Below are 27,149 nucleotides of genomic sequence, written 5' to 3' on the forward strand. Positions count from 1 at the left end.
CCTCAAGTTACTAGATCTCTTACAATGTACTCTTCATCTCCCAAATCCTGTACTCTAATAGAATTTATTCTTGCTTAGTCTTAGTAAGGTTTTAGAACTATAGTTAACTGTTTTTCTTGTGTGGTATTATTAGTCATTTTTTTAAATTAATGAACTTATAATAGTTGGTATTATTTCAAAATATTCAAGATCATAATTGATCTTTTGATTGTTTATAAGAAAACCTGCACAAAACCACCAGAACAGGGAAAATAGTTACAATATACCAGCTGTGCTTTGTAGAATTATGTCTTACACTCTTTTTTTTTTTTTTTTTTGTAGAATTGGGGAGGGTAGAACATTTCTTTATGTTAACTATACCCTATTATCACTGTACATTTGGTTATTTTGTTTTCAAAGTACTGTGTTTTTCATGTGTGTTTGTTTTCTGTTTAGCCTCGTCGTGGCCGTAGCATGTCGGTTTGTGTTCCCCATCTTTCTGCTGTTCCCTCTCTATCCCGCATCTCTCCCAGTGCTCCTTCCACCCCACCACCAGTGCTGTCTGCACCTCTTTGTCCTTCCCTCCTTCGGACTGCCCCTGAGGAAACTTTTGCAGAAAAACTCTCTAAAGCATTGGAGAGTGTCCTGCCTATGCACTCTGCCTCCCAGCGCAAGCACCGACGCTCCAGCCTGCCTTCCCTCTTTGTCACTACTGTATGTAACTGTAAACTTCCTGACAAGTGAAAAACCATTACCAATGAATACATCCGGGCATAGAGACTATATACTTAAAAAAGCAAAACTAAACTATTAGCAAATGTTGTGTTTTAAGATAACTATTCCTATAGGAAACATTTTTGTAATAAGACTTTAAATGGGAATAAAAAGCAAAGAGGCAATGAAAGAGAATGCTTATAATGTCAGTAGCATATATTAATAGAGTTTTTATTATACTTTTCTATCTTCTATTGATAAAAGGGTTCTCATTTTCATATCTTAGCAAAAAGTATGTGGATTACTTAATTCAACTCATTAGCCTAATCAAAAGAGTCTACCAAACACTGACCAAGTATGTTTTCTCCTCAGTTTATTCTTATGAAATACAACTAATTGAGTACCTTTTTTTTTTTTTTTTTTTTTTTTTTGGAGCTTAGGCCCGAACACAGGGCCTTTTTCTTCCTAGGCAAGCGCTCTACCCCTGAGCTAAATCCCCAACCCCAAGTCCTTTGTTTTTTAAACCAATCAATAGAGAAGTAAAAGTTGATTTTAATTCAGTCATTTGTATGAAGTGAAATGTCGAGAAATCAAAAGGCTATTTCCTGTCTGGGAAGCACTTTCTTTTCACCTCTTAGATTACATAAAATGGGGCATAGACTCGAGTATATTAGATACATACATAACATGTAATTTTCCTTGTGTCCATTAATGTCTGTGAAACATACAACCTCTCAAATTACATTAATTGTTATGAGACCTTGTTTGCTGCTTTTCCAAACAGAATATTCTGAACTAATCACACCAGAAACTTAAGACTTTTACTTAGGAAAATGATTAACTGTTGTACAATGTTTTATAGCCTCAGGACACAAATTGAATAATCAATAAAATATGAGCACTCTGATTTTATGGAGAAATACTTTAGCAGGTTGAAGAAATGGCTCCATGACTAAAGTGCTTGCTGCACAAGCATGGAGACCTGAATGCAGATTACCATAACCCATGTGAAGCCTGGTGTGGTAGATACTGTCCATAATCTCAGTGTTCCTATTTTGTGATGGGAGAGGATAATAGACTCTCTAGAATCTTATGTGCCTTGCAGTCTGTTGTATACATAATCAAGCAACAGACACCTGTCTCTGACAAGTTGGGGATGATGTCCAACATTTGAGGTTGTCCTCTGTTTTTATGTTGTTAAGGATTGAGCCTGGGCTCTTACATAAGCTCACTTTAGAAGTCCAGTGCATGGTAGAGAAGTATGTATATTGCATTTGGCAAGCTCAGTCTTAAATTCTGGAAATAAAACATGCTATTAAATCAGGTTTGCCTTTTTGCCTGATTTGTCAGAATTAGGAAACTCATGGTATTCAACCCTTAGCAATGATCAGAAGAATGATTTAGCACCTGTAGCTTGTTTTGTAGTAAAACTATTAATTGTAGCTTTAAACACAGAAAAGAGCAACAAGTCATTTATCTTTTTATTTGTTTTTTAAAGACAGTGCTCAGGTCTTGTACTCTTACATTCCCCTGCCTTAGCCTCTTGAGTGCTAACATTATTATAAGTATGTTCCACTCTATTCGGCTTATCTTATACCAAATACCAAAGACCTCTTCTGATTTATGCTAGTTAAATTTCTACTGTTAGTTAATGAAAAATAACTGAAGCCTCTAATAGACTAGTGTTGTAGCACTATGGAACAGTAGCTTAAATTGAAATATATTTTAAATTATAAAAATAATAAGGTTATTTATTGTCCTTTAATATTCAAACTTTACCTCTTTCCATTGACAAATATTTTAAGAATGAACACATTTATTATAGGTAAAATAGAATAATTACTTGGGAAGTTGTAATTTATGCCTTTGCTTTGATGGAGCAAGTTTGTGGGAAAGCAGCTTTTTCTTTCATTCAAGGAAGTGCCACAGATTGACTTTATTGGCCCTGGATGTATTTAATGGATTTTTGCTATAAATTCCAAAAGCATTGTTAGTTATTAAAATTTTGGTGTAGCCACTTCATGGGGTTACACAGAACTATCCAGCTGTGCATGTCTGATGTAATTTTACATATTGAATGTATGAATTACTTGTCTTATTCATGTTGATACAGCCTCAGTCCGTGGCGCATCCGTGTGGGGGGACCCCAACATACCCAGAATCACAGATATTTTTCCCAACTATTCATGAACGTCCAGTTTCTTTTTCACCACCTCCCACCTGTCCACCGAAAGTAGCCATTTCCCAACGACGTAAGAGTACCTCCTTCCTGGAAGCTCAAACTCGCCACTTCCAACCCCTGCTGAGGACTGTTGGCCAAAATCATCTTCCACCTGGTGGCAGCCCAACTAACTGGACACCAGAGGCCATAGTTATGTTGGGTACTACAGCCAATAGAGTAAATAGAGAGCTATGTGAGATGCAGGTCCAACCTGTGTTTGAGACAACCCAGATTTACAGTGACTATAGACCTGGACTAGTACTGGCAGAAGAAGCTCACTATTTTATTCCTCAGGAAACAGTTTATCTAGCTGGGGTGCATTACCAGGCCCAGGCGGCAGGACAGTATGAGGGCATTTCATACAACTCACCAGTACTGTCAAGTCCTATGAAACAGATAACTGAACAGAAGCCAGTGCCTGGGTGCTCTGCCTCAAGTTCTGTCTTTGAATTTCCTTCTGGACAGGCTTTCCTAGTAGGACACCTTCAGAATTTAAGATTAGATTCTTCTGGACCAAGTCCAGCATCACCCCTCTCTAGTATTTCTGCGCCTAACAGTACAGATGCTACACATTTGAAATTTCACCCTGTCTTTGTACCTCATTCTGCACCAGCTGTGTTAACTCATAGCAATGAGAACAGAAGCAACTGTGTATTTGAATTTCATGCTCAAACACCAAGTTCCTCTTCAGGAGAAGGAGGTGGGATTTTACCTCAACGTGTTTACCGAAATCGACAGGTTGCAGTGGACTCAAGTCAGGAAGAACTGTCTCCTCAGTCAGTTGGATTACACTGCCACCTGCAGCCTGTTACTGAAGAACAGCGTAATAACCATACCCCAGAATTGACCATTTCTGTGGTAGAACCTATGGGACAAAACTGGCCAATAGGAAGCCCAGAATATTCCAGTGATTCCTCTCAAATTACTTCTTCAGATATCAGTGATTTTCAATCACCTCCCCCTACAGGGGGAACAGCTGCACCTTTTGGCTCTGACGTCTCATTGCCCTATATTCGCCTGCCTCAGACAGTGTTACAAGAATCCCCACTATTCTTCTGTTTCCCCCAAGGAACCACATCTCAGCAGGTCTTATCTGCTTCATATTCTTCAGGAGGATCTGCACTCCATCCACAGGTTATAGGAAAACTTTCACAATTCTTTTAAACTACCCTATTATGCACCAATGCATTTAAATTTTCTGTCTCATTTCCCTGAATCATGGATTTATAAGAAATGTTATTTTCTTAGTAGGATTTCTTTTGTGGTTATAAATATATGTACTAAAAAATGAACTTTAAAGTGGAAAATACCTGGTTTACCTGTGATTTTAGTTGTCAGAATCAATGACTAATATCTGTGGAATTTTGTGGTAGTAGTAAAAATGCAATTGTCTGTCAGTCTTGATTATTTATAGTAAGATGATTTAGTATATAATTGCTTCTTCTAAATAAGTTTTTAAAAATGAAAAACAAACCATAAAGCAAAATGGCTTTTTTTGGTGTCATGTTAAGAAACACAGAACTTTTCATCATAAGAACTTAAGAAAACATAATTTAGGAGTTTAGCTTATTAATAAATGAAGGTGCCATTTTGAGATGGTATCCATCAAATCACTATATTAAAAATATTAATAAAATATTAAACTAAAATTAAGGACTATGTCTAATTTTAATGACTATTAGAGTCTATTGTATAATGTTTTTATTAGGTTTTCATGAGTTTATGATAACATATTACATAGTTGGGAACAGTAGATCTTTCAGACCCTGTTCTCAAGAAATACATGTAAAACTTTAATCACACAGGTAAGCGTATATACATACTAATGAACATTTTACACAAAGACATAGAAGTAAAGCAGTCAGCAATGACTATTTCTTATCAGTTATTTAGAATAGTGTTTAAGAAGCAAAAGGACCCTGAAATTTAAACAGTGTGGACATGCTGTATGCTTACATTATCCTCTAAGCTTTGCAAAGGAAAAATATTTTTTTAAAAGAAAATAGATAATTAAAGTTTTAGTGGAGTATGATACATCCATGTAAACTTCTGCTACATTGGAATGAAACAGTAAAGGTCTAGCCTTCTCATTTTCTTAACGTGTTTATATACATAGTATACATGGAATAATTTTCCTAACATATATTCTTACACTCTATTCTTAGTTAATTTGACTTCTTGTTAATTGGAATGCACTGTTCAGTTTCTCAGACCCAACGTGGTTGACATTCTGGGTTGGTTAATCCTTTATTTTGAGTGAGATTCTTCTGGTCATCATAGAATTTTATTTATTTGTTTATTTATTTTTAGTAGTATCTCTATAAGTAGCAGCTATTTCCCCTAGTTAACAATCAGAATGACTCAAGATATTCCTACATTGCCTGGACAACCATTATATGCCTGTTTGGGAGTTGGTTTCTAACAGTTCTTTCACATTTCTCATCAGATTACTACAATACTACAAGAAATAGCAAAAGGGAACCAAATTAACAGTTTTGAATGTGGTTTTCTTTAATTGTCAAGAATAAATTTTTTCATATTGATATCTTACCACATTTTCCCTGTGACAATTTTATTGTGAATCTGACTATTCAAGCCAGCTAAAACTGTAGGCAGCATCAATGGAACTATCAGTGTGTTTGTGGTTTTGTCTTTCTGTTTGTGTTTACTTGAGATGTGATCAGAAATGTTCTATGATCTTTTTTCTGAACTTGCCTTACCAAAAAATCCGAGGTCGGTCTTGTACTACAGTATTAAGCTAATGTTTCATTTTGATCAAGCAATCTTCTCAGGATCTGAAGTATTTATACAAAAATCTAAACTTTGTGTATAAACTTTCTAATTTGTATGTGCTTTTTGTTCTTCAGGCACAGGGGCAGAACCAGGGCCAGCCATCAAGTAGTTTAGCAGGGGTTCTATCTTCACAACCTGTCCAACATCCTCAGCAGGTAAAAATGTCACATTGCTATATTAATGTTTTAGCAGTAGCCACAGGCACTGTTTTATGTCTATATCAGTAGATTTCTGATATAAATGGCTTGCCAAGTTTTTGAAAGAGTAATTTTCATAACATGTCTATGAGCAATTTAAGAGATAAGTGTTGAAAAGAATAATTGTGGACTGGAGAGATGGCTTAGAGGTTAACAGCACTGGCTGCTCTTCAGAGGTCCTGAATTCAATTCCCAGCATGGTGGCTCTCAACCATCTGTAATGAAAGCAGATGCCCTTGCCTGGTGTGGAGGCATACATGCTGGCAAAGTGCTATAATAAATCTTTTTTAAAAAAGAGAATTGTTATATAGTTATAAATTATATCTCCCTTCCTAAGTGATTTTATGCATAAAGTAAACCATACAAAGAATATCTTTGTTTCTATATATGTTTATGACTTGTCCATGTAAGAGTATTAATTCTAGCATTTGGGAAGCAGAGGCAGGTGACTCTCTTGAGATGAAGGTATACACATGGTCTAAGAGCAGGTTCCAGGATGGCCATGCATATTGAAAGAATCCTTATCAGGAATGATTAAATAAGACAAGTGTATTTTGGTGCTTTTAAAATTTGGTAGTTGTAATTTGACGATACAAAATCATTCTGTTAGGACAAAAGTATTTCTAGGTATCTTATAAAAATCCAAGGCACTCATTATGGTGTGTGAATAAGTAACTTACCTTTATACAGGGTGTCAACCAAATAATTGTATTGGATATATCAAGACGAAGGTTTTGTGCTGGCTACTTTTACTTCAACTTAACACAAGCTAAAGTCATCAGGGAGGAGGGAGCTTCGATTGAAAAATTGCTTCTATAAAATCAGGCTGTAGGCAAGCCTGTAGGGGATTTTCTTAATTAGTAATTTATATAGGAGTGCACAGCCTATTGGAGCTGGTGTCACTCTTGGACTGGTAGTGCTGGGTTCTATAAGAGCTTCTTGGCAAGCTAAGCCAATAAGCAGATCACTTCCATGGCCTTTGCATTGGCTCCTGACTTCCTTCAAATATGAACTATGATGTGGAAGTATAAACTAAACCCTTTCCTCCCCAACTCGGCTTTCGGTCATGGTATTTGATCATAACAGTAGTTAACCCTAAATCAGACTATTTAGGGCTATTAGTCGAAATCTTTTTAAATACCTCCCCACCCACAACCCCACCACCCCCAAAAAAGAAAACCTACCAAAATGTTAATTAGTAACATCAGTTTATAATATAGGCTTGTTTTTGTTTTGTTTCAACAGAAAATAAAAATATGGAAAACTGAGAAAATCCATAGTGACCACCTCTTGAGAATAGATAGAAATAGTAGTGTTTACATTTAACTTTTAAAATGTATATACTTTTTGAGATTTTACTTTTATTTGTATTAGTGTTTAAAGCCTGAAAGATTGTATGTCTCTCACATGCAGGCAGTGCCCGTGGGGGGTAGAAGAGGGCATGTAGTCTTTAATTTTATTTTTTTTTTTCGGACTGAACCCAGGGCCTTGCGCTTGCTAGGCAAGCGCTCTACCACTGAGCTAAATCCCCAACCCCGGGCATGTAGTCTTAATGTCATTCCCATAGCCTATGCTTAAAAGCCAACAGGAACTGAAGGTGATGGAGCTTGCCTTCCATTCCTTCAGTGACAGGGGCAGGCAGACTCTATGAGTTCCAGAGCTACAGGATAATACCGTGTTCTCTCTTTTTTTTTTTTTTTTTTTTAAAAAAAAAAAAAAAGCTTATTTTAAGTAACATAGCAAAATCCCTCTCAAAAACTGAAACATTGTATTTTATTCTTCGCAGCAGGGAATACAGCCGACTGTACCTCCTCAACAGGCAGTACAGTATTCACTTCCACAGGCAGCGTCTTCCAGTGAAGGCCCTGCCCAGCCAGTGAGTCAGCCTCAAGTGTCAGCTGGAACTCAGGTAAACTCAAATGTCTGAAGGGATGCTACAAATGATATCTATGTACTTTGTCCCTTCCTACAGATTTTACCTTCTCTTCAAATAGTTAAAGATCTGTTAAAGTGGAATAAAAATCATTCCCATTTTACGCTTTTATTTATTGTAAATCAGTATATGCTGATAGCAGTGACAATATGAAATGTGAGATATTAGATTTATAGATATAAAGTAGTTAAAAGTATTGCAACTAATGGGTTAGATGGAGATGCTTTGGTAAGTAAACCTGTGACATTCTCTAGAAACATGTCAAGTCTATCTGATAGTTTAGATTTGCCACAATGTTTCATTTCCTTGTAAACTTCAGTATTTTTTCCCCTCACTGCCTACAGATACTAACTCATTGTTTAATTATAATTAGCTTCTCATTACTAACAAATAAGTAGAAAGTTATTGTAAGGAAAGAAGCTTTTTTCTTCTTGTGTGGTTTCAGAGGTTTCAGTCCATCTATGATTGGCAGGCTATATTGCTTTTAGGCCTGTAGCAAGGGATGGAAGAAGGGTTATGCCATAAGAAACTATTTACCTTATAGCCACCAAGGATCATAGAAGAGGTTAAAGTCAAAATAAAACCTTCAAAGCCCCACCATTACCTAGGCCCTGCCCTCCACAGTTCCTCTACTTTCTAGTTCATTGAAGATATAAATTCATGAGAGGTCAGAATCTTTATGATATAGTTGTCTCTGGAAATCCTCTCAGAGACACACTAAGGGACTTACAGTACTACTCTCCTACTTTATTCTTGAGTCCAATTAAAGTGGACTCAAGCCAGGATTACCCATCACAAGATGGGCATGTTGACGCATCTGAGATTTCTCAGGCAGGTGGTTCAAAATTTCAAGAAAAACCTTAACTATCTGCTATACCCACCCTCACACTCACCCCTACCCCCACCCTGCCCCCCAAAAAACCTTGGGGGATTTTTATTTTGTTTGGGGGATTATTTTGTTTGGTCTTTGGGTTTTTTTTTCTTTCTTTCAGTCATTTGGGAAGTACCTTGTAGAAGGTATGTTCTTATGAATAACCTTTATCAGCTTCATTTATGCATCATATGTGCATAGAATATTGTTATTATCATATCTTAGAACTAACTAAAGCAGTATCAACTGTAAATGCTCTATAGTTTTATTTACCACAAAGTAAATAACTAATACATCCTTCTAATTAGTACGTATATCCCAATTTCTAAGATGTTAAAGTGACAGATTAGTGGAATAATGAGTGATAACTTCCTAGAATCAGTGAATTGTGTTAATTACACCCACTTTATGGAGCTGTTTTACATTTTAAAAACTGATATATAATACTGGTGAAACCTAATTCCACTGGAAGAAATTATGTTTAATTATAAGCTGTCAGAGATTAGGTTATAGCAAACATGCCAGTGGATTATGGTGGGTGAAACATAAAAAAATGCTGCCAAAAAACAAGCAGAAAACTGGGTATTGTAGTACATATCTGGAATCTTAACTCTTGGGAGGTGGGGGCAGGCTAGACTACCAAACAAGCTCCAGGAAAGCCTCAGCTATTTAGCAAGACTCAAAATCAAAAAAAATAAACGGAAAGGAGAGAGGGGGAAATGCTCACCTGTGAAAAGGTCCTCTTTTTATTGCCAACAATGAAACACTGCCAAATTTTTCTACAACAAAAGGTCTGGAGATGTTAGACACTTTATTAGCATATTTGTCTTTCCTATTCTTTCATAATTCTTATATGGCATGTTAATTTATGCTAATGTATTCAGAGTTTTGGTTTTCTTCTTCTTGCCTAATATGTAAATCTTGCTTTTGGCAGCTTTGCTTTTTTTAAAAAAAAAGTCTTGTTTTGTTTTTCTTTACCTTCCCAGCTTCCAGTTTCCCAGATAGTACCAACTGTCCAAGGTGAACCTCACATCCCAGTTTCAACACAACCCTCAGTTGTTCCAGTCCACTCTGGTGCTCATTTCCTTCCTATGGGACAGCCAATCCCTACTTCTTTATTCCCACAGTATCCTGTCTCTCAAATTTCCATATCGACTCCTCATGTGTCCACGGCGCAAACAGGTTTCTCATCTGTTCCTATAACAATGGCTGCTGGCATTAATCAGCCTCTGCTCACCTTGGCTTCATCTGCTACAGCATCTTCAATCCCAGGGGCATCAACTGTAGTTCCTAATCAGCTTCCAACCCTTCTGCAGCCTGTGAATCAGCTGCAGAGTCAGGTTCACCCACAGCTCCTACAGCCAACAACAGTTCAGTCCATGGGAATACCAGCTAACCTTGGACAAGCTGCTGAGTGTCCACTTCCCCCTGGAGATGTTCTGTACCAGGTATTGTGTTAGCCAGCAAATCAGAGGGTATTAATTAGTGCTTGATTTTAATGGAAGATGATTAAGAACTTGAAAATTGTACTAGTTGAGTATCAGTAACAAAAATTGAAACTCCAAACTAGAAAAAATATAAATAGCAAAATTCTAAAAATAAGAATGGAAAACTGGGCATAGCAGTGTATGCCTTTGTTCCCAATGCTTGTAGAGTAGAGGCAGGTAGCAGATCTCTGTAAGTTCAAAGCTAGCCTGGTCTATATAGCATGTTCTAGTCCCTGTCTCAAAAAACCTAATGGGATAATATTATCAAATGATTCCTTACACATTTTTAAAGACACAACTTAGAAGAAAGTTAAACTCAGTATTCATGATAAGCTAGATATTCCTGGATATATATGGTTAGTGAAATATACCAAGCTGCTCCTTTATATGTAGATGAGTAAAGAGACCAGGCATCTTGGTACTAACAGAAAGTTCAGGGTTTAGATTTAGAGGCTTTACATTTGATAATATGACTGATACCTGGGAAATATTTTTGCATTCTTCCATGTAAGATTGCTATAGATCCTTTTTGTGAGCAATTAAGTACCTGAATTCTACTTCAGTTTTCTCTAGAAGGGGAAATCAAGCAGTTCATAAAGTATCATAAGTTATCTGTTAGTTCATTTTGAAAATGATCTTTAAATTATTAGAAAGTGGGACACTGTCCTTTGCTTTGTGCTTTTTCCCCCTCCACCTCCTCGTCTACTGATTTGCTAATTTGATGTCCCAGCCTGCACTAACTCACCTTCCTCATTTCTGTCACAGGGCTTCCCATCTCGACTGCCACCACAATACCCAGGAGATTCAAATATTGCTCCCTCTTCCAACGTGGCTTCTGTTTGCATCCATTCTACAGTCCTAGCCCCTCCTCCTATGCCAACAGAAGCATTGGCCACCCAAGGTTACTTTCCTACAATAGTGCAGCCTTATGTGGAATCAACTCCTTTGGTTCCTATGGGCAGTGTAGGAGGCCAGGTTCAAGTGTCCCAACCAGCAGTGAGTTTATCGCAACAACCCCCCACTACATCCTCCCAGCAAGCAGTTTTGGAGGTAAATGGAATTACTGCATGGTTATATAGAAAACATCTATTGAACATGGGGTTAAAGTAGAAAAGGAAAACCAGGCTCCCCTTATTACAATGCATTTAGAGACTGTTAAACTAACTTCTAAATGACTTTGTCTTACAGCAGAATGAAATGCCAATGTGGGGGCCTTGTTGCCACTGGCTGTTTTGTTGGGAAGTGAGTTTGCCTTAGAGAAGATTAACACTATTAGCACTTCACTTCTCTAGCTAGTGCATTAGCCATTGTTCTTCCACAAACTTTTGCCATTAGCAGTTCATAAGAGTATCTTATCTTGCTGCGCTCCCAGCAGTCATTTTTGTCCTACTAGGATACAGTTTTGAATTCATCTCTGCACTTTACTCTACCTGCCCTATTGCACATTCTGGTAAGATGCTGGCTGCATGGCAAATTGTAGTTTCACAGTGCCTCGCAAATAGGTTGGCTGACTTCACACCAACAGTCTATACTAGAAACTAGCTTTGGAAACTTTGAAAATGTAAGCACACTGTTTTTAGATTTTGAATATTAAGAATTACTAGTAGCTTCATTGCTTCTAGGAATTATAGCGGGGTAACAAGAAAAATAAAAGGGGACATCTTAGAATTGATGGATGATTATTTTATATTTAAATACATATGTATAAATGCAAGATTTGAATTATCCTTTCAATCCACAGAGTACACAGGGAGTCTCTCAGGCTGCTCCTCCAGAACAAACTCCAATAACACAGTCACAACCTACTCAGCCTGTTCCATTGGTTTCCTCTGTGGACAGGTAAGTAAATTAAAACACTCCTTTGATTAATAGGCAGGATGATATGAAACTTCAGAATAATATGCCTTTAAATCTTATACATGATTTTCCCCCTCAAAGTGCCCATTCAGATGTTGCTTCTGGTATGAGTGATGGCAATGAGAATGCTCCTTCATCCAGCGGGAGGCATGAAGGGAGGACGACAAAACGTCATTATCGAAAATCTGTAAGAAGTCGTTCTCGTCATGAAAAGACTTCTCGCCCGAAACTGAGGATTTTAAATGTAAATATTGATTTGAAACCTTTGTATTACTTAAAGAATTTAGTACTTTTAATTTTAAAGATCATGAGATCTAAACCACTCACTTGGTTAAAATAAAGATGCCTTATCTTTATATATAATTTTATAGCAGATTTTTTATTTAATATACCTAATCTCTGTTAGTTGACTATCACATTTCTTTTTGTTGTTGCACTTAGCTCTGGAGTTTGAGCTGACAGAACAAAGATACTAGATACTTTCGTTAATGGAAGATGAAAAGAGCACAAGGGCTGAGCAAGACCTCTCGGATTTCTTTAGCCAGTTAAGATTGAAGGCATTAATGGCAGTGGCACACACCTTTAATCCTACCACTCGAGTGGCAGAGATAGGCAGATCTCTGAGTTCCAGGACGCTACACAGAGAAACCTTGTTTCAAAAAACCACATACACACCCAAAGATTCAAGGAATTTCAAGATGACTTCTCAAAATCAGTAATAAATCAGAATATGAATTACCTTTCTCATTTTAGGTTTCAAATAAAGGAGACCGAGTAGTAGAATGTCAATTGGAGACTCATAATCGGAAAATGGTTACATTTAAATTTGACCTAGATGGTGACAACCCTGAAGAGATAGCAACAATTATGGTATGCCTCCATTTGGATTTCCACATTTTCCCATAGTATATGGTCTTAAGTACGTGTCCTAGGCAACCATGCAGTATTTTGCCATCCACTTTCATTTTGATGATAAATTTTATTTTCTGCTTTAAAACTAGCATACCCAACCCATGATTCTATGATTTAGAGATGGCTTTCGTCTAAGATGTAGCTGTGTATGTGTTTAGGGTCTTATAAAGGAAAGTAGTATTTTAAATACCACATACACAGTACAGCTGAGGTACAGATTGGAGTCATAAAAATGAATTGGTAATTGAATGACTAAAAGCTTAAATAATGTACTAATGAGATTGATATCAAATTTCTTATAGGTGAACAATGACTTTATTCTAGCCATAGAGAGAGAGTCTTTTGTGGCTCAAGTGCGGGAAATTATTGAAAAGGCTGATGAAATGTTAAGCGAGGATGTCAGTGTGGAGCCTGAGGGTGACCAGGGATTGGAGAATCTACAAGGAAAGGATGACTATGGCTTTCCAGGTTCTCAGGTAGGTTCACCATAGCTATAGTTAGTTCTGTATTTAAAATAGTTCTGTACTGCCTAACTTATCAAGCAGAATATCCACTGATGCATTAGTTAGTACCTCTGTGCCTGAGAATGAACATTTATGTGCGCATCAAATGTGACAGTTTGCTTTGCATAATCATGGAGGTTGCATTTGAGAAGAGTTTTACTTTTGCTTATTGTAGAAATTAGAAGGAGAGTTCAAGCAACCAATTGCTGTATCTTCCATGCCACAACAAATAGGTAAGCTTTTCTTTTGAAGTTGTATGTGCCAATAGTGAAATCTCAAGGCTTTATTTATATATAACAGTATATATGAATTTCAATGATTTGTTTTGTTCAGGTGTTCCTACCAGTTCTTTAACACAAGTTGTTCATTCTGCTGGAAGACGATTTATAGTGAGTCCAGTTCCAGAAAGTCGGTTACGAGAATCAAAAATTTTCACCAGTGAAATACCAGATCCAGGTAAGAATGATTTAGCCATGCTTTGGTAAATCTTACAGCATCTCTGGTATGGTGGAAGCTTGATCAAACAATAACTCATGATCAAATCAAAAGTATAAAATTAAAAGTAATAATAAAGTAACATAGAAGAGGGAAATGAACTAAAATAATGTTGAAATAAAATTTAGAGTTGAACATGACACGTGCATGTAATTTCATGCTCAGGAGACAGGGAAGAGGAAATGATCGGGAGTTTGAGGTCAGCCTGGGTGGCTACATGACACCCTCTCTCCAAAGAAAAAGAAAGAAAGACAGCAGGCCATAAAGGACCAGGCGTGCTAAATAGAACCTACACAGTATTGTGTTTCTATATTTAGAGATAAATTTTGTTTTCAGGCTAGTCTTATGTTTGATGGTTTTTGAAATTATAAGCTGCCTTACTATGTTAAACTACTATACTGTTTTACAGCGTGTCATTTCCTTGGGAATAGTTATAAGACTTACTGATGTGTAACATTGTTAATAATCCAATAATGTTTCCTCAAAGACACTCTTTTTGAATCCACATGTTTTAAATAGCGTAATTTCTTTATTTTTTTCTTTTCTAGTTGCGGCCTCTACATCTCAGGGCCCTGGAATGAACTTATCTCACTCTGCTTCATCCCTTAGTCTCCAGCAGGCTTTTTCTGAACTGAAACATGGTCAGATGACTGAAGGACCCAATACAGCACCTCCAAATTTTAATCACCCAGGACCAACATTTTCTCCCTTTTTGACTAGCATTGCTGGTATCCAAACTGTAGCAGCATCCACACCATCAGTATCAGTCCCTATAACAAGCAGCCCTCTTACTGACATTTCCACATCAGTGATGCAGTCAGAGGGTGCACTGCCCACTGACAAAGGCATTGGGGGAGTTACCACCAGCACAGGTGTGGTAGCTTCAGGTGGTCTCACCACATTGTCTGTGTCTGAGACACCAACACTTTCCAGTGCAGTTTCAAGTTCTACAGTGCCTGCAGTTGTCACAGTGTCTACAACATCCCAGCCAGTTCAGGCTTCTACATCTGGGAGCATTGCTTCTAGTACAGGCAGTTTTCCTTCTGGAACATTTTCCACAACTACAGGTACCACAGTGAGTAGTGTGGCTGCCCCAAATGCTAAGCCTCCAACTGTATTACTGCAACAGGTAGCAGGTAATACTGCTGGGGTAGCCATAGTGACATCAGTTTCTACTACCACTCCATTCCCAGCCATGGCTTCACAGCCATCCCTTCCACTTAGTAGCAGCACATCTGCTCCTACACTAGCTGAAACAGTGGTGGTTAGTGCACACTCACTAGACAAGGCATCTCACAGTAGTACAGCAGGATTGGGTTTGTCCTTTTGCGCACCGTCCTCTTCTTCCTCCTCTGGAACAGCAGTGTCTAGTTCTGTTTCTCAGCCTGGTATTGTGCATCCTTTGGTCATCTCATCAGCTGTAGCTTCTACACCTGTCCTCCCACAACCAGCAGTACCTACTTCTACACCTTTATTACCCCAAGTACCTACTATCCCACCCTTGGTACAACCTGTTGCTAATGTGCCTGCTGTACAGCAAACACTCATTCATAGTCAGCCTCAACCAGCTCTACTTCCCAACCAGCCTCACACACACTGTCCCGAAATGGATGCTGATACCCAGTCCAAAGCTCCTGGGATCGATGATATAAAGACTCTGGAGGAAAAGCTGAGATCGCTCTTTAGTGAACACAGCTCATCTGGAACTCAGCATGCTTCTGTCTCCCTGGAGACACCTTTAGTAGTAGAGACGACTGTCACACCGGGCATCCCTACCACTGCTGTAGCACCAAGTAAACTCATGACTTCCACTACAAGCACTTGCTTGCCACCAACCAATTTACCCTTAGGAACAGCTGGCATGCCAGTTATGCCAGTGGGCACACCTGGTCAAGTTTCTACCCCAGGCACACATGCCTCAGCCCCAGCCAGCACCGCAACAGGAGCAAAACCTGGAACAACTCCCCCAAAGCCATCTTTAACCAAGACTGTGGTAAGATTCATCATAAAATGACTAAATAAATATGATTACTTTTCTTTCCTCCCTCAGTAATTACATATTTTCACCTGAATCTTACAAGTCATGAAGGTGCCTGGCATATAAACTCGTCCGTCACTCAGTCTTAAAGTGACAGCCATTTTAGGATATAAGTACAGTTAACACAAGAATGTTCTCTTTGTTTGAAATATGACTAGATTTTTAGGTTATGTTGGACAATTTTCTTAGAATGTAGAATTATCAGATAAAATACATGTTTTTCCCTGGGTCTTTTGCCTCATATCCATTATTCCAGCACTTGATGACAGAAGGTAGGAATAATTACAAGTTCCAGGAGAGCGTGGGCATAGTGAGTTCCAGGCCAGCCTTGACTATAGAATGAGGCTTTGTTGTGCACACACGCACGCACACACAAAAGCAAGGGCTGGGAAAGATGGCTCAGCATTTATAAGCACACGCTGCTCTTTCATAGGTTCCAAACTTGGTTCCCAGAACCCATGTGCGAGAGTCTAATAACCACCTAGAACTCCAGCACCAAGGATCTGACCTCTTCTCGCTTCTGCAGGCATCTGCATTCAGAATGCACATTCCCCACAAAGACATAGATATAAATAGTTTAACACTATAATAAATCTCTATTGAAAAGAAGGAAAGGTTATTTCTACTAGATTAGTAGATGGTAAAGAATTCTATATCCCAAAAGGGAACAAAATGTATCTTTTCCCCAGCAGGGGAAAATTTGTTTATCATCTTTTAGTTGAGAATGAATATTCCTTAATGTAGATTCCGTTGATATAAATTTGGATTTAATAAAAAGTTGAAGTTGGGCAGGAGAGATGGCTCAGCAGTTAACTTCTAGAAGTCCTGAGTTCAATTCCCAGCAACTACATGGTGGCTCACAACCATCTGTAATGGGATCTGATGCCCTCTTCTGGTGTGACTGAAGACAGCGACAGCATGCTCATATATATTAAAGAAAGAAAGTTGGAAGTTGATAAGTAATAATAATGGAAGAGGAAGTGATATCATTCTAAAAATCCAATAACCAGAATGTATTTAATTGTGCTGTTGCAGATTTCCTCCCATTCTGATATCTTCATCTTCTTTCTCTCTGCTCCAACAGAAATTACTTTACAGTAATATAATTTTATGCCTTTATTATCAGTCTTGAACCTTGATTATTTCTAAATCTGCTTGTTTTCTTTGAAATGTCTCATTTTTCTTATATGAGCAGCTTCAAAAATTTGTCCATGGGTCTTCTTTTGGCACTCAGTGCTTGGTGTCCACCAAAGTCAGAAGAGGGCATCAGATCCCCTAGAACTGGGGTTGTGAGCCACCATGCTGATTCTGGGAACAAACTTGGGTCCTCTGCAAGAGCAGCCAGTGCTCTTGACTGCTGAGCCATCTCTTCAGCCCCTAACTGTACCTCTTATCTACTTAGAGAATTTGTTCTTTTTATTTTCCCTTTCACTGTATTTTATTATTTGTTTCATAGTTGTTTCATTGTAACTCTCATAATAATATCTTTGGATATTTTGTCCTTTAAGACAGACTGAAGAGGGGTTGGGGATTTAGCTCAGTGGTAGAGCGCTTGCAAGGCCCTGGGTTCGGTCCCCAGCTCCAAAAAAAAGAAAAAGAAAAAAAAAAAAAGAAAAGACAGACTGAAGAGTGTGACTTAGTGTGCCATAGTAGACACACTTCAGTTTCATTCGTCTGCTTTCACATTTTATTTAATTTTCTTTCTTATTATATGGTTTTTACCAGTGGTAGCTCATGGATTTGAATTCTCCTTCATCATCATAGGTGCCGCCGGTGGGTACTGAGCTTTCGGCTGGTACTGTACCCTGTGAGCAGCTGCCACCTTTTCCCGGACCGTCTCTAATTCAGGTGCCACTAACTTAACAAACTATTTTTTGTGCCCCTGCTTTTTTCTTCACCAAGTGTGTGTAAATTCTCCATTGTGTTATTTATCTTGACTTCCAACTCATTTTGGCTATGAATTAGTAATAGCATTCTTTTAAACTATATTTGGCAGGCCTGGCATGGCAGCACATGCCTTTAATCCCAGCATTCAAGTGGATCTGTTAGTTTCAGGCCATCCAGAGCTATATAAACCCTCCCTCAATAAACAAGTAAATAATAAATTGTATCTGGCTATACTAGTCAGATGATGAGTTTAGGATTCAAATGAGGCACCTGTCTCAATATATAAGATGGAAAGCAATCAAAGAAGACACTTGATAACAACTGCAAGCCTCTGCATGCACAGCGTATATAAGTGCCGCCCACCACAGCACCACGGGCACACAGAAATAAGATGAAACTTTGAAAGCAAAAAAAGAGTAAGTTGAGCCCTGGGTTCGGTCCCCAGCTCTGAAAAAAAGGAAAAAAAAAAAAAAGATCTATAATCCCACCACTTGGGTGGGTCAAGAAAAATAGTTTTAGGTACAAGGACAGATGGCCTACATAGCAAGACCATTTCCAGGGAGAGAAGGGTGGAAAGCACGTGGGTAACTGGTACAGCTTTCCTTTGGGGCTCACAAGCTTTCCCTTTTGTGTTTATCATTTCTTTCATTAGTGAAATAGTTAAAGTACAGTATGGTCATAATTACTTACAATATTTAAGTTACTATTTACTTTTCCCACCACTGTTACCAATGCATTTAATTGCATTCTAATCAAGAAAGCAGTTCTGAATCCATTGTAAACCTGAAAAGGCTTCTTATATGAAATAGCAAATAAATTTGAAATGATATTTGTAATTAATTTTTAAATTATGTTTAAGAAAAACATGACAAATTTGCTTACATAAGAAGCCCAGTATGTATTTATCCTACTTATTTGATCTTAATTTTCAATAGACATGATAGGATAAGGAATGTACCATAAGAGTCTTAACTCCAACAGAAATAGACACTACCAGTCAAGCCATAAAAGTTTAGGAGAAAAGGAAAAGCTTATAATTAGGAATGTAGTTTTTAGCCTGGTTCTTGTTAGAAATAGGTATTCAGAGGCCTGGCACCATGTTTGGGGAGTATCACTTGAACCCAGAAGTTTGCAACTAACCTAGGAAGCATAGCAAGTCACATAAGAAATCTAGAGAAGTTAAAAGTGTAATGAGAAATGTGTGAAGTTAACAGATAAAAGCTTGCATACAGAAAAGAAAAACAAGATTAGAAGAAGGATTAGAGAGTAATAAAGGAACTTGAGATGGACACAACGATCAATCCCTTGATAGCAACAGGATGTGTTAATGCTATCTCTTATTCAGAGAGCAGTTCTCAGAAAGATGTATGAAAGCTGAGAAAGAGCCAGACATAGCAATAAAAGAACTCAGGAGACTGAGCCAGGAAGATCACTGCAAGTTGAAGTCTAACCTGGCCACACAGCAAAAAAGAGTGTGTGTGTGTGTGTGTGTGTGTGTGTGTGTGTGTGTGTGTAGAAAGACAAGTGGTTATATAATCTAGCAATAGATTCTGATATACTTTCCAGAATGTATTTTCATACAGAAAACAGTAACGTCACTAATATTAAACACAAGATAAAATAGTTCTGAAACTACAAAAGCATAAATGTTCTTGAATTGTCCCAAAGACTGATAGACTAGCAACTTGATATGCACTGGTTTCATATTCAGTATTACAACAAATGTTGTGGTCTAAAGCATAAAATAATGTATGTTCTATAAATTAGCTATATATGGTGACTCTGAAGGTGCTAAACAACTTACAGTGCTGTAATTGTTTTTGCTTAGACCCAGCAACCCCTAGAAGATCTTGATGCTCAGTTGAGAAGAACACTTAGTCCAGAGACTATTCCAGTGACACCCGCCGTTGGTGTAAGTTTTTAATGCTGTGATAAAAACCAGTCTTCAAAGTGTTTTCTAGCACAAACTATAATCTAGATGATTATCTTAATTCCTAGTCAAAGTCCTTGTTAACAAACGGCACGGATTGTTGAAAGAGTAACACCGACCCCTAATGTATCTATGGAAAAAGATATCAGAGATGCCCTCAGGGAATTAGATAATAGCTCGAGCTTATGAATTTTGTGTTTTAGAAGAGGTTAAACCCCTATGACAATATTTTTACTAAAACTACCTTCTAGTGGTGGTGGTGCATGCCTATCTCTGAGTTCAAGGCCAACCTGGTCTACAGTGCAAGTTTCAGGACAGCCAAGGCTACACAGAGAAACCCTGTCTTGACAAACAAAAAAGCCTATTTTTCAGTGAGGCAGTGATGGCTCAAGCCTTTAAATCCTAGCACTCAGGAGACAGAGGCAGGTGGATCCCTGAATTCAAGGCTAGCCTGGTCGATAGGATAAGTTCCAGAACAGCCAGGACTACACAGAGAAACCCTGCTTCAAAAAAAATTTTTTTTCCCCAATAAATATTTAAGCTATACTGTTTAAATATCTTGTGATAGACACTGGAAAGATGGCTTGGCAATTAAGTACATTTGTTGCTCTTGGAGAAGACCAGAGTTGAGTTCCTAGCACCCCAACTCTCTAGCAGCTCACAGCTCCTTGTAATTCAACCTTCAGGGAATCTAATGCATTTTTCTGGTCTCTCCTGGCACCTGTACACATATACATAAATAAATGTAATTTTAAATTTTTTTGTGCTGAAAACTAAGACAATAGTAAAGAGTTAAGGTTCAATGTTTTTTCTAAAAACTGCCTTTCTATATCCAACCTTTAGGTTGTAAAAAAAAGAAGAGGGAAAAAAACCCCACTACATTAAAGTATTTCCTTGTATATACTATCTTTCTGCTATTTTACATAGAGGAAAGGTAAAAAAACAAAAGTTGTCAGAATGATTAAAACTGAAGATTGTCTGGTATCTATGTGTATGTGTTTTGCAGCCTTTGTCTACGATGTCTTCAACAGCAGTTACAGAAGCAGGAAGTCAACCTCAAAAGGATGGTGAGATGCCTTCTTCCTTTTGTTTTATTGAACCCATTTCTACCTGTAAATGATAATACAGTTTACTATTTAAAAGACACGTTTTTGACAATATTGTTGTACTTTTGACTTATATATGAAAATATTTATATGCTTTCATGACTGAAGAACTTTGCTAATTTCTAAGGTAGGAAATAATGGACTAATGAATCTTGAATGATTATATTGGGGTGAAGAGGTACATGTAATAAGCATTGTGTGGTTTTATAGAATGAGATCCTTTGTTACTATAAAAAACAATTTACAAGCCCAGGTGTGGTGATGTGCCACAGCAGAGGCAAGATAATAACTGTGTCAGCAGGGAAAAGGCTAGGAGTAGTCAATTGACAGGTAACTATTAAGATTTGTAATTTTTACATAGAAACATATAATATATATAGAAATGTAGTTTACCTGGAAAAGCCTGGACATAACATTTTTTTATTGATAAAAACTTAAGGTACTAATTTATTAGTTTAGACATTATAATTTTTATTTTCAAAGCAATTATCTTCTGAATTTGCTCTCATTAAAAACAAAACAGAGAAATGAGTACAACAGTATAGAAAGTCTAGAAATGAACAAAGTTTAGATTTCCAATGTGTTTTAGATGCATTGAAAAAAAAATATATATATATAATAAAAACTGGTATTCACCCCAGGGCTGGGAGTAAAATCTATAGGCACAAATCCTTGGGTTAAGTCTACATCACTTGGGGTTTGAGGGGTGACAGGGTGTGCCAAATAAAAGAAAATACAAACACTAGGTCTAATTTCAGAATCCAGAAAGCTAAGGCAGGAGGATTGCCATGAGTTGCAAGCCAGTGTGAGATACTGTGTCAGACCTTGTCTCAGAAAAACAAAGCAGGATAGGGAAGCATGTAAAATCTGAAAAGATGGCTTTTTAAACCAGTAGAGTAAGTTTGATGGTTTGAAACTGGGTCTCTACATAGCCTCAACTATTCTAGAACTCACTATGTAGACGAGGCTAGCCTCAAAACTCACAGAGATCCTCCTGCCTCTGCTTCCTCTGCTGGGATTAAAGGTGTGTACTACCATAGCACATAGCAAGATAGGAAATTTTGGTATATGGTTTGGACAACTATGTAGTGATCTGTATAATGCCAAGATGAACAGCAGTTAGACCAAGGTAAAATTCTAAATAAATCACAGGTGCAACATAAAATATCAGTATAAAAATCATAAAAGTATATGTATGAAAATACCATAAACCTATGTTTCTATGTCATGAAGGCACACTAAAAATAATAAAACCCAAACTAATTAAGCATACTTATCTTCTCCCCCAACTATCTAGAGCAGAGCCCAGGACCGTTTGGGTTTTTTTGTTTGGTTGGTTGCTTTTGTTTTTTGAGAAAGGCTCCCATGTAGCCTAGGGTAGCCTACAACTTACTGTGTAGCTAAGGATTACCTTGAACTCTTATTCTTATGCTCCTATGTTCTGAGTGTTAGAATTATTGATATGGGCTACTATGCTCGACTGAAACTTTTCTGTAAAGGCCAGATACTAAGATTATTAAAAGGGTTTTTCAAGTCACACAAGTCTCTTACAGTGGATAATAGTACGTGGATGAGCATGGCTCTGTGCAAAATAAATGTATTTCTAAAAATGGTCAAAAGCAAAATTTGTCCCACTAATCACAGTTTTTACTAATACCGTAAAACAGGTTACTAATAAGTTTGGTGTGCAAACCAGAGTAGGCAGTAGTAGTAACTTTTCAGACTAAGTTAAAAAACAATAGGGACTGGGCTGGAGAGATGGCTCAGTGGTTAAAAGCACTGACTGCTCTTCCAGAGGTTCTGAGTTCAATTCCCAGCAACCACATGGTGGCTCACAACTGTCTGTAATGGGATCTGATGCCCTCTTCTGGTGTGTCTGAAGACAGCCACAGTGTACTTATATATAATAAATAAATCTTTTTAAAAAAAAAAACAATAGGGACATAATTGGGGGGGGGTGTTGTTATTAAGACAGGGTTTCTCTGTGTATCCCTGGCTATCTTGTAACTTGGTCTATAGACCAAACCAGCCTTTAACTCAAATCTGGCTACTGTCTCCCAGGTGCTGGGATTAAAAGACATGACTATGAAAATACATAATAACAAAAATACAAAACAAAGTTAAAAGCAGTTTGCTTTCTCAGCCACATGGAAAAAGCCTCTGCCAATCAGTTTAGTAACATCTGTCAAAATTGTAGTGTATAGATCTGTAAGAGACTATTTCTCAGAGAACTTAAAAATCCGAAGAAAGGCCAGTGTGATGGTCAGGCAAGCAGAAGCTCCTCCTGCTAAGCCTGTCAGCCTGAGTTTGATCTTAAGACTTAGAAGGTGGAAGAAGAAAACCAACTGCCACAAGTAGACATCCTTTCTTCCACGCACATTCTATAGAATACAAGTGTGCACACATGTACACATACAAAATAAATAAATGTAATTTTCTTTATTTTCTTTGTGTGTGTGCTTAAAGGCAAAAAATGATATTGCCTAGAGATGTGGCTCAAGGGTAAATGCCACGCAAGCCCGACAACCTGCTTTCTATTGCCAGAGTCTACCCTGTGTAGAGGACTAAGTCCTGAAAGTTGACCTCTCCCATGTGCTGTTTTACATGCAAGCACATACCCACATACACACATCATAAAGAAAACATAGCAATGGGCTGGTGAGATGGCTCAGTGGTTAAAAGCAATGGCTGCTCTGAACTCTTCCAGAGGTCCTGAGTTCAAATCCCAGCAACCACATGGTGGCTCACAACCATCTGTAATGAGATCTGATGCTCTCTTCAGGTGTGTCTGAAGACAGCTACAGTATACTTATATATAATAAATAAATCTTAAAGAAAGAGAGAAAGAAAGAAACAAACAAACCATAGCAATAATGAAAATTTTAAAAACAAATGTTTAACTGATTGCACACTTTGTAATTTCATACATACTTGGGAGTCTGACACAGAACAAGTTTATTAGCAGACTGTTGTGTAAGGGTAGGAAAGGAATCTTTAATGTCACATTACTGGTGAAATTGCAAAGAAACTAAAAAGAGATGTTAATTTGCTTTTGTCTTCCTATTTCTTGTTTCTGTTTCTCAAGGCACAGAAGTTCATGTCACAGCAACTAGCTCAGGAGCTGGTGTTGTTAAGATGGGGAGATTTCAGGTAAGGCAATCATTTTCTTTGCCTCTTTTGGGGACAGGGTCTATAGTAAAAACTCTTAGCCAAACTGGGTGGCATGGACTATGATTCTAGAAAATTGGTCGAGAACCCTGAGCAGGAGGGCCATCAGTTCAGAGTGTTCTTGGGACTACAGAGTAAGTTCAAGTCCAGACTTTTAATTTAGTAAGAGCTTTTCTCAAAAAGTAAAAAGAAGGCTAGGATATACTCAGTTCTAGGACACTGAAGTAGCATATTCACGTCCCTCAATTCAGTCTTCACCAAAAGGAGAAATATATATTATATATATATATATTTAGGACATAGTTATCAATCTAATGGTGTATTTTATATACCATTTTATAGCTCTATTCTTTACCTCATAAATCATTACTACTAATTATAGAAAATGCAAACATATTTTCTTCCACCTACCCCCCTTAACAACTGGCTTCTCTAAATGATCTTTTCTAGATCCTTTTCCCTGATAGCCATTTGGCTTACCTATACATTCTTTTGTTCCTTGTTGTAATTTTCCAACACACTAACGAAAGTAATAGCAAACATCTAAAAATATCTTCCATGTTTAGAATATTTTTCTTAGGATTCAGCCCTCAAATAAAATCAGCATCAAGTGATACTACATTTTATTTCCCACCTTGGTCCAACCAGTGAGGGTTTTTGGCCCTTAATACATAGAGAATTATTTTCTAAAACACTTTCATTATTTTTTGGGATAGTCCTTGGAGTTGAAGAAGATTGTAGGTGATTTTTTTTTTTTTTTTTTTTTTTTTTTTTTTAATTCAAGCAGAGGTTCTAAGAGTTTGGAATGGACTGAGTTTATATGATGAACAAGTCATGGCTCGGATGGCCTTACTATTGATTCTAGCATTTGAGGTTTGTTGTATATAATCTATTCAGAAGAAACATTCAAGATTCTATAACCTGTTATTTATAATTTGACTGAGATATGAATTTGTGTCAAGTCACATAAGAGGTAAAAATGAATCATTTAGTCAGCAGCCACTGAGAATATGTATCTCAGTACTGTATGCAAATGTTCTCTGTAATAGGTATCCACTTTACTTCACAGTGATCAGAGACACTAAGAGAAGAGGTGCCACAAGTTCACTAATCCTCCTTTCACCTTCACCCCTCCCTGCCCTGCCCCTCCTGGCCCTTCTCCTCTCTAAGCTAACCTCTCCAGCCCAGGCTGTGTATATGAGGGTGGCTTTGAACTTCTTTTTGATCCTCCTGACACCGTCTCCAATGCGCTGAGATTACAGGCATGCACCATTGTTTCTGGTTTATTTAGTCCTGGAGATTTCTCCCAGGGGCCTCATTCATACTAAGCAAACATTTGGCCAACTGAGCTACATCACCAGCAGGTTTTTCTTTTTTAACTGTCCACGCTAAAAATAGAACAATCTCTTTTCTCTCTCTCTCTCTCTCTCTCTCTCTCTCTCTCTCTCTCTCAGTGTCTCTCTCTCTCTCTGTCTATCTTGCTCTCTCGTTTGGCTTTGTGCTTTTTGGAGTTTGTTTGTTTGTTTGTCTGTTTTTGAGAAAAGGTTTCCTATGTAGCCTTGATTGGCTTGGAACTTGTTATATAGAACATGTTGACTTAAACTTATGGAGAGCCACCTGCCTCTACCTCTGAAGTGCTAGGAATGGAAGTGCACCACCATTCCACCCAGGGACATCATTTTTTAATTATACTTCATTCTCTTTTTCCACCAGGTTTCAGTTACAATGGATGATGCCCAGAAAGAGCGTAAAAATAGGTCAGAAGATACAAAGTCTGTTCATTTTGAATCTAGCACATCCGAGTCATCAGTTCTTTCAAGTAGTAGTCCAGAGAGTACCCTGGTAAAGCCAGAGCCTAATGGAATTACTGTTTCTGGCATCTCCTTAGATGTGCCAGACAGTACCCATAAAACACCGACCCCAGAAGCAAAGTCAGAAACAGGACAGCCTACCAAGGTTGGACGTTTTCAGGTGACAACTACAGCCAACAAAGTGGGTCGTTTCTCTGTTTCAAGAACTGAGGACAAGGTCACAGAGCTCAAAAAAGAGGGACTAGTGACCTCTCCTTTCAGAGATTCAGAACAAACTCTTATTCCTGCTGCGATACCAAAGAAGGAGAAGCCTGAGCTGGCAGAACCTTCCCATCTGAATGGGCCATCTTCAGACTTGGAGGCTGCCTTTCTAAGTAGGGGTGGAGAGGATGGCTCAGGTAGTCCTCACTCTCCCCCTCACCTGTGTTCAAAGAGCCTTCCCATCCAGACTCTAAGTCAAAGCCTTAGTAATTCATTCAACTCCTCTTACATGAGTAGTGACAATGAGTCCGACATTGAAGATGAAGACTTAAGGTTAGAACTGCGACGACTACGGGAAAAGTAAGTAATTTTTTCATGTAAAATAGTGTTAGATACTATGTCTCACCTGGTCTAATAGCTTTTCAATACAGATGCTAATTTCACGTCCCTTTTGAACAGAAAGTGATACACAAAAGCTAAAATTACCTGATAGATTATTCATGGGTTGTTCTGTACTCATCAGCACCCATGGCATTTCTACTTTTGGGATCTCTTCAACACTTCTATATTATTAAATTACTTTTGCTTATGACACCTTTAAAGAAAGTTGTTTATGTGTATAAATATTTTGCCTGCACGATGTATATGCATCATGTGCATGCATGGTGCCCATGGAGAACAAAAGACGGTATCATTCTCTGGACCTAAGTTACGGATGGTTGTTGGCTGTGATGTGGGTACTGCCAACTGAACTCAGGTCCTCTGCAAGAAGAGGAAATTTTCTTAACTGCTGAACCATCTCTCCAGCTCTGTTAATAACTAACAACAACTCTTGGTTGTTTCTTAGTCTATACTATGAATCTAATAATAGCACTACAGTATATAATTGTGATCAGTTTTGCTGATTATCACTTGGATCACAGTAGCATTTTTACCTACCCTTTGTATGGCCTCAAGTCCTTTTTTTTTTCTGTAACATGCTATCATCTAGACTAGGAGTTTGCTGGAGGGGGCTGGAGAGATGGCTCAGTGGTTAAGAGCATTGA

General features: G+C 37.9%; 1 protein-coding gene across 4 annotated transcripts in view; it reads left to right on the forward strand.

Moving 5' to 3' along the window:
• Positions 1 to 27,149, forward strand: part of Wnk1 (WNK lysine deficient protein kinase 1) — a 124,411-nt gene that overhangs the window by 84,296 nt on the left and 12,966 nt on the right. Inside the window, exons 9-24 of one of the 4 annotated variants that reach the window (XM_032905781.1) lie at positions 436 to 693; positions 2,807 to 4,048; positions 5,782 to 5,862; positions 7,691 to 7,813; positions 11,937 to 12,034; positions 12,134 to 12,296; positions 12,806 to 12,922; positions 13,267 to 13,440; positions 13,643 to 13,700; positions 13,801 to 13,923; positions 14,511 to 15,955; positions 17,765 to 17,848; positions 19,716 to 19,799; positions 20,824 to 20,884; positions 24,009 to 24,073; positions 25,805 to 26,463. In XM_032905781.1, the coding sequence (XP_032761672.1) occupies positions 436 to 693; positions 2,807 to 4,048; positions 5,782 to 5,862; positions 7,691 to 7,813; positions 11,937 to 12,034; positions 12,134 to 12,296; positions 12,806 to 12,922; positions 13,267 to 13,440; positions 13,643 to 13,700; positions 13,801 to 13,923; positions 14,511 to 15,955; positions 17,765 to 17,848; positions 19,716 to 19,799; positions 20,824 to 20,884; positions 24,009 to 24,073; positions 25,805 to 26,463 (4,835 nt within the window). Of the gene's footprint in view, positions 1 to 435; positions 694 to 2,806; positions 4,049 to 5,781; positions 5,863 to 7,690; positions 7,814 to 9,694; positions 10,157 to 10,960; positions 11,246 to 11,936; positions 12,035 to 12,133; positions 12,297 to 12,805; positions 12,923 to 13,266; positions 13,441 to 13,642; positions 13,701 to 13,800; positions 13,924 to 14,510; positions 15,956 to 17,764; positions 17,849 to 19,715; positions 19,800 to 20,823; positions 20,885 to 24,008; positions 24,074 to 25,804; positions 26,464 to 27,149 lie in introns of all 4 variants that reach the window. The other 3 variants (XM_032905780.1, XM_032905783.1, XM_032905784.1) reach the window with 3 other exon arrangements.

The sequence above is a fragment of the Rattus rattus genome, chromosome 6 (genome assembly GCF_011064425.1).
Source record: "Rattus rattus isolate New Zealand chromosome 6, Rrattus_CSIRO_v1, whole genome shotgun sequence".
NCBI lineage: Eukaryota > Metazoa > Chordata > Mammalia > Rodentia > Muridae > Rattus > Rattus rattus.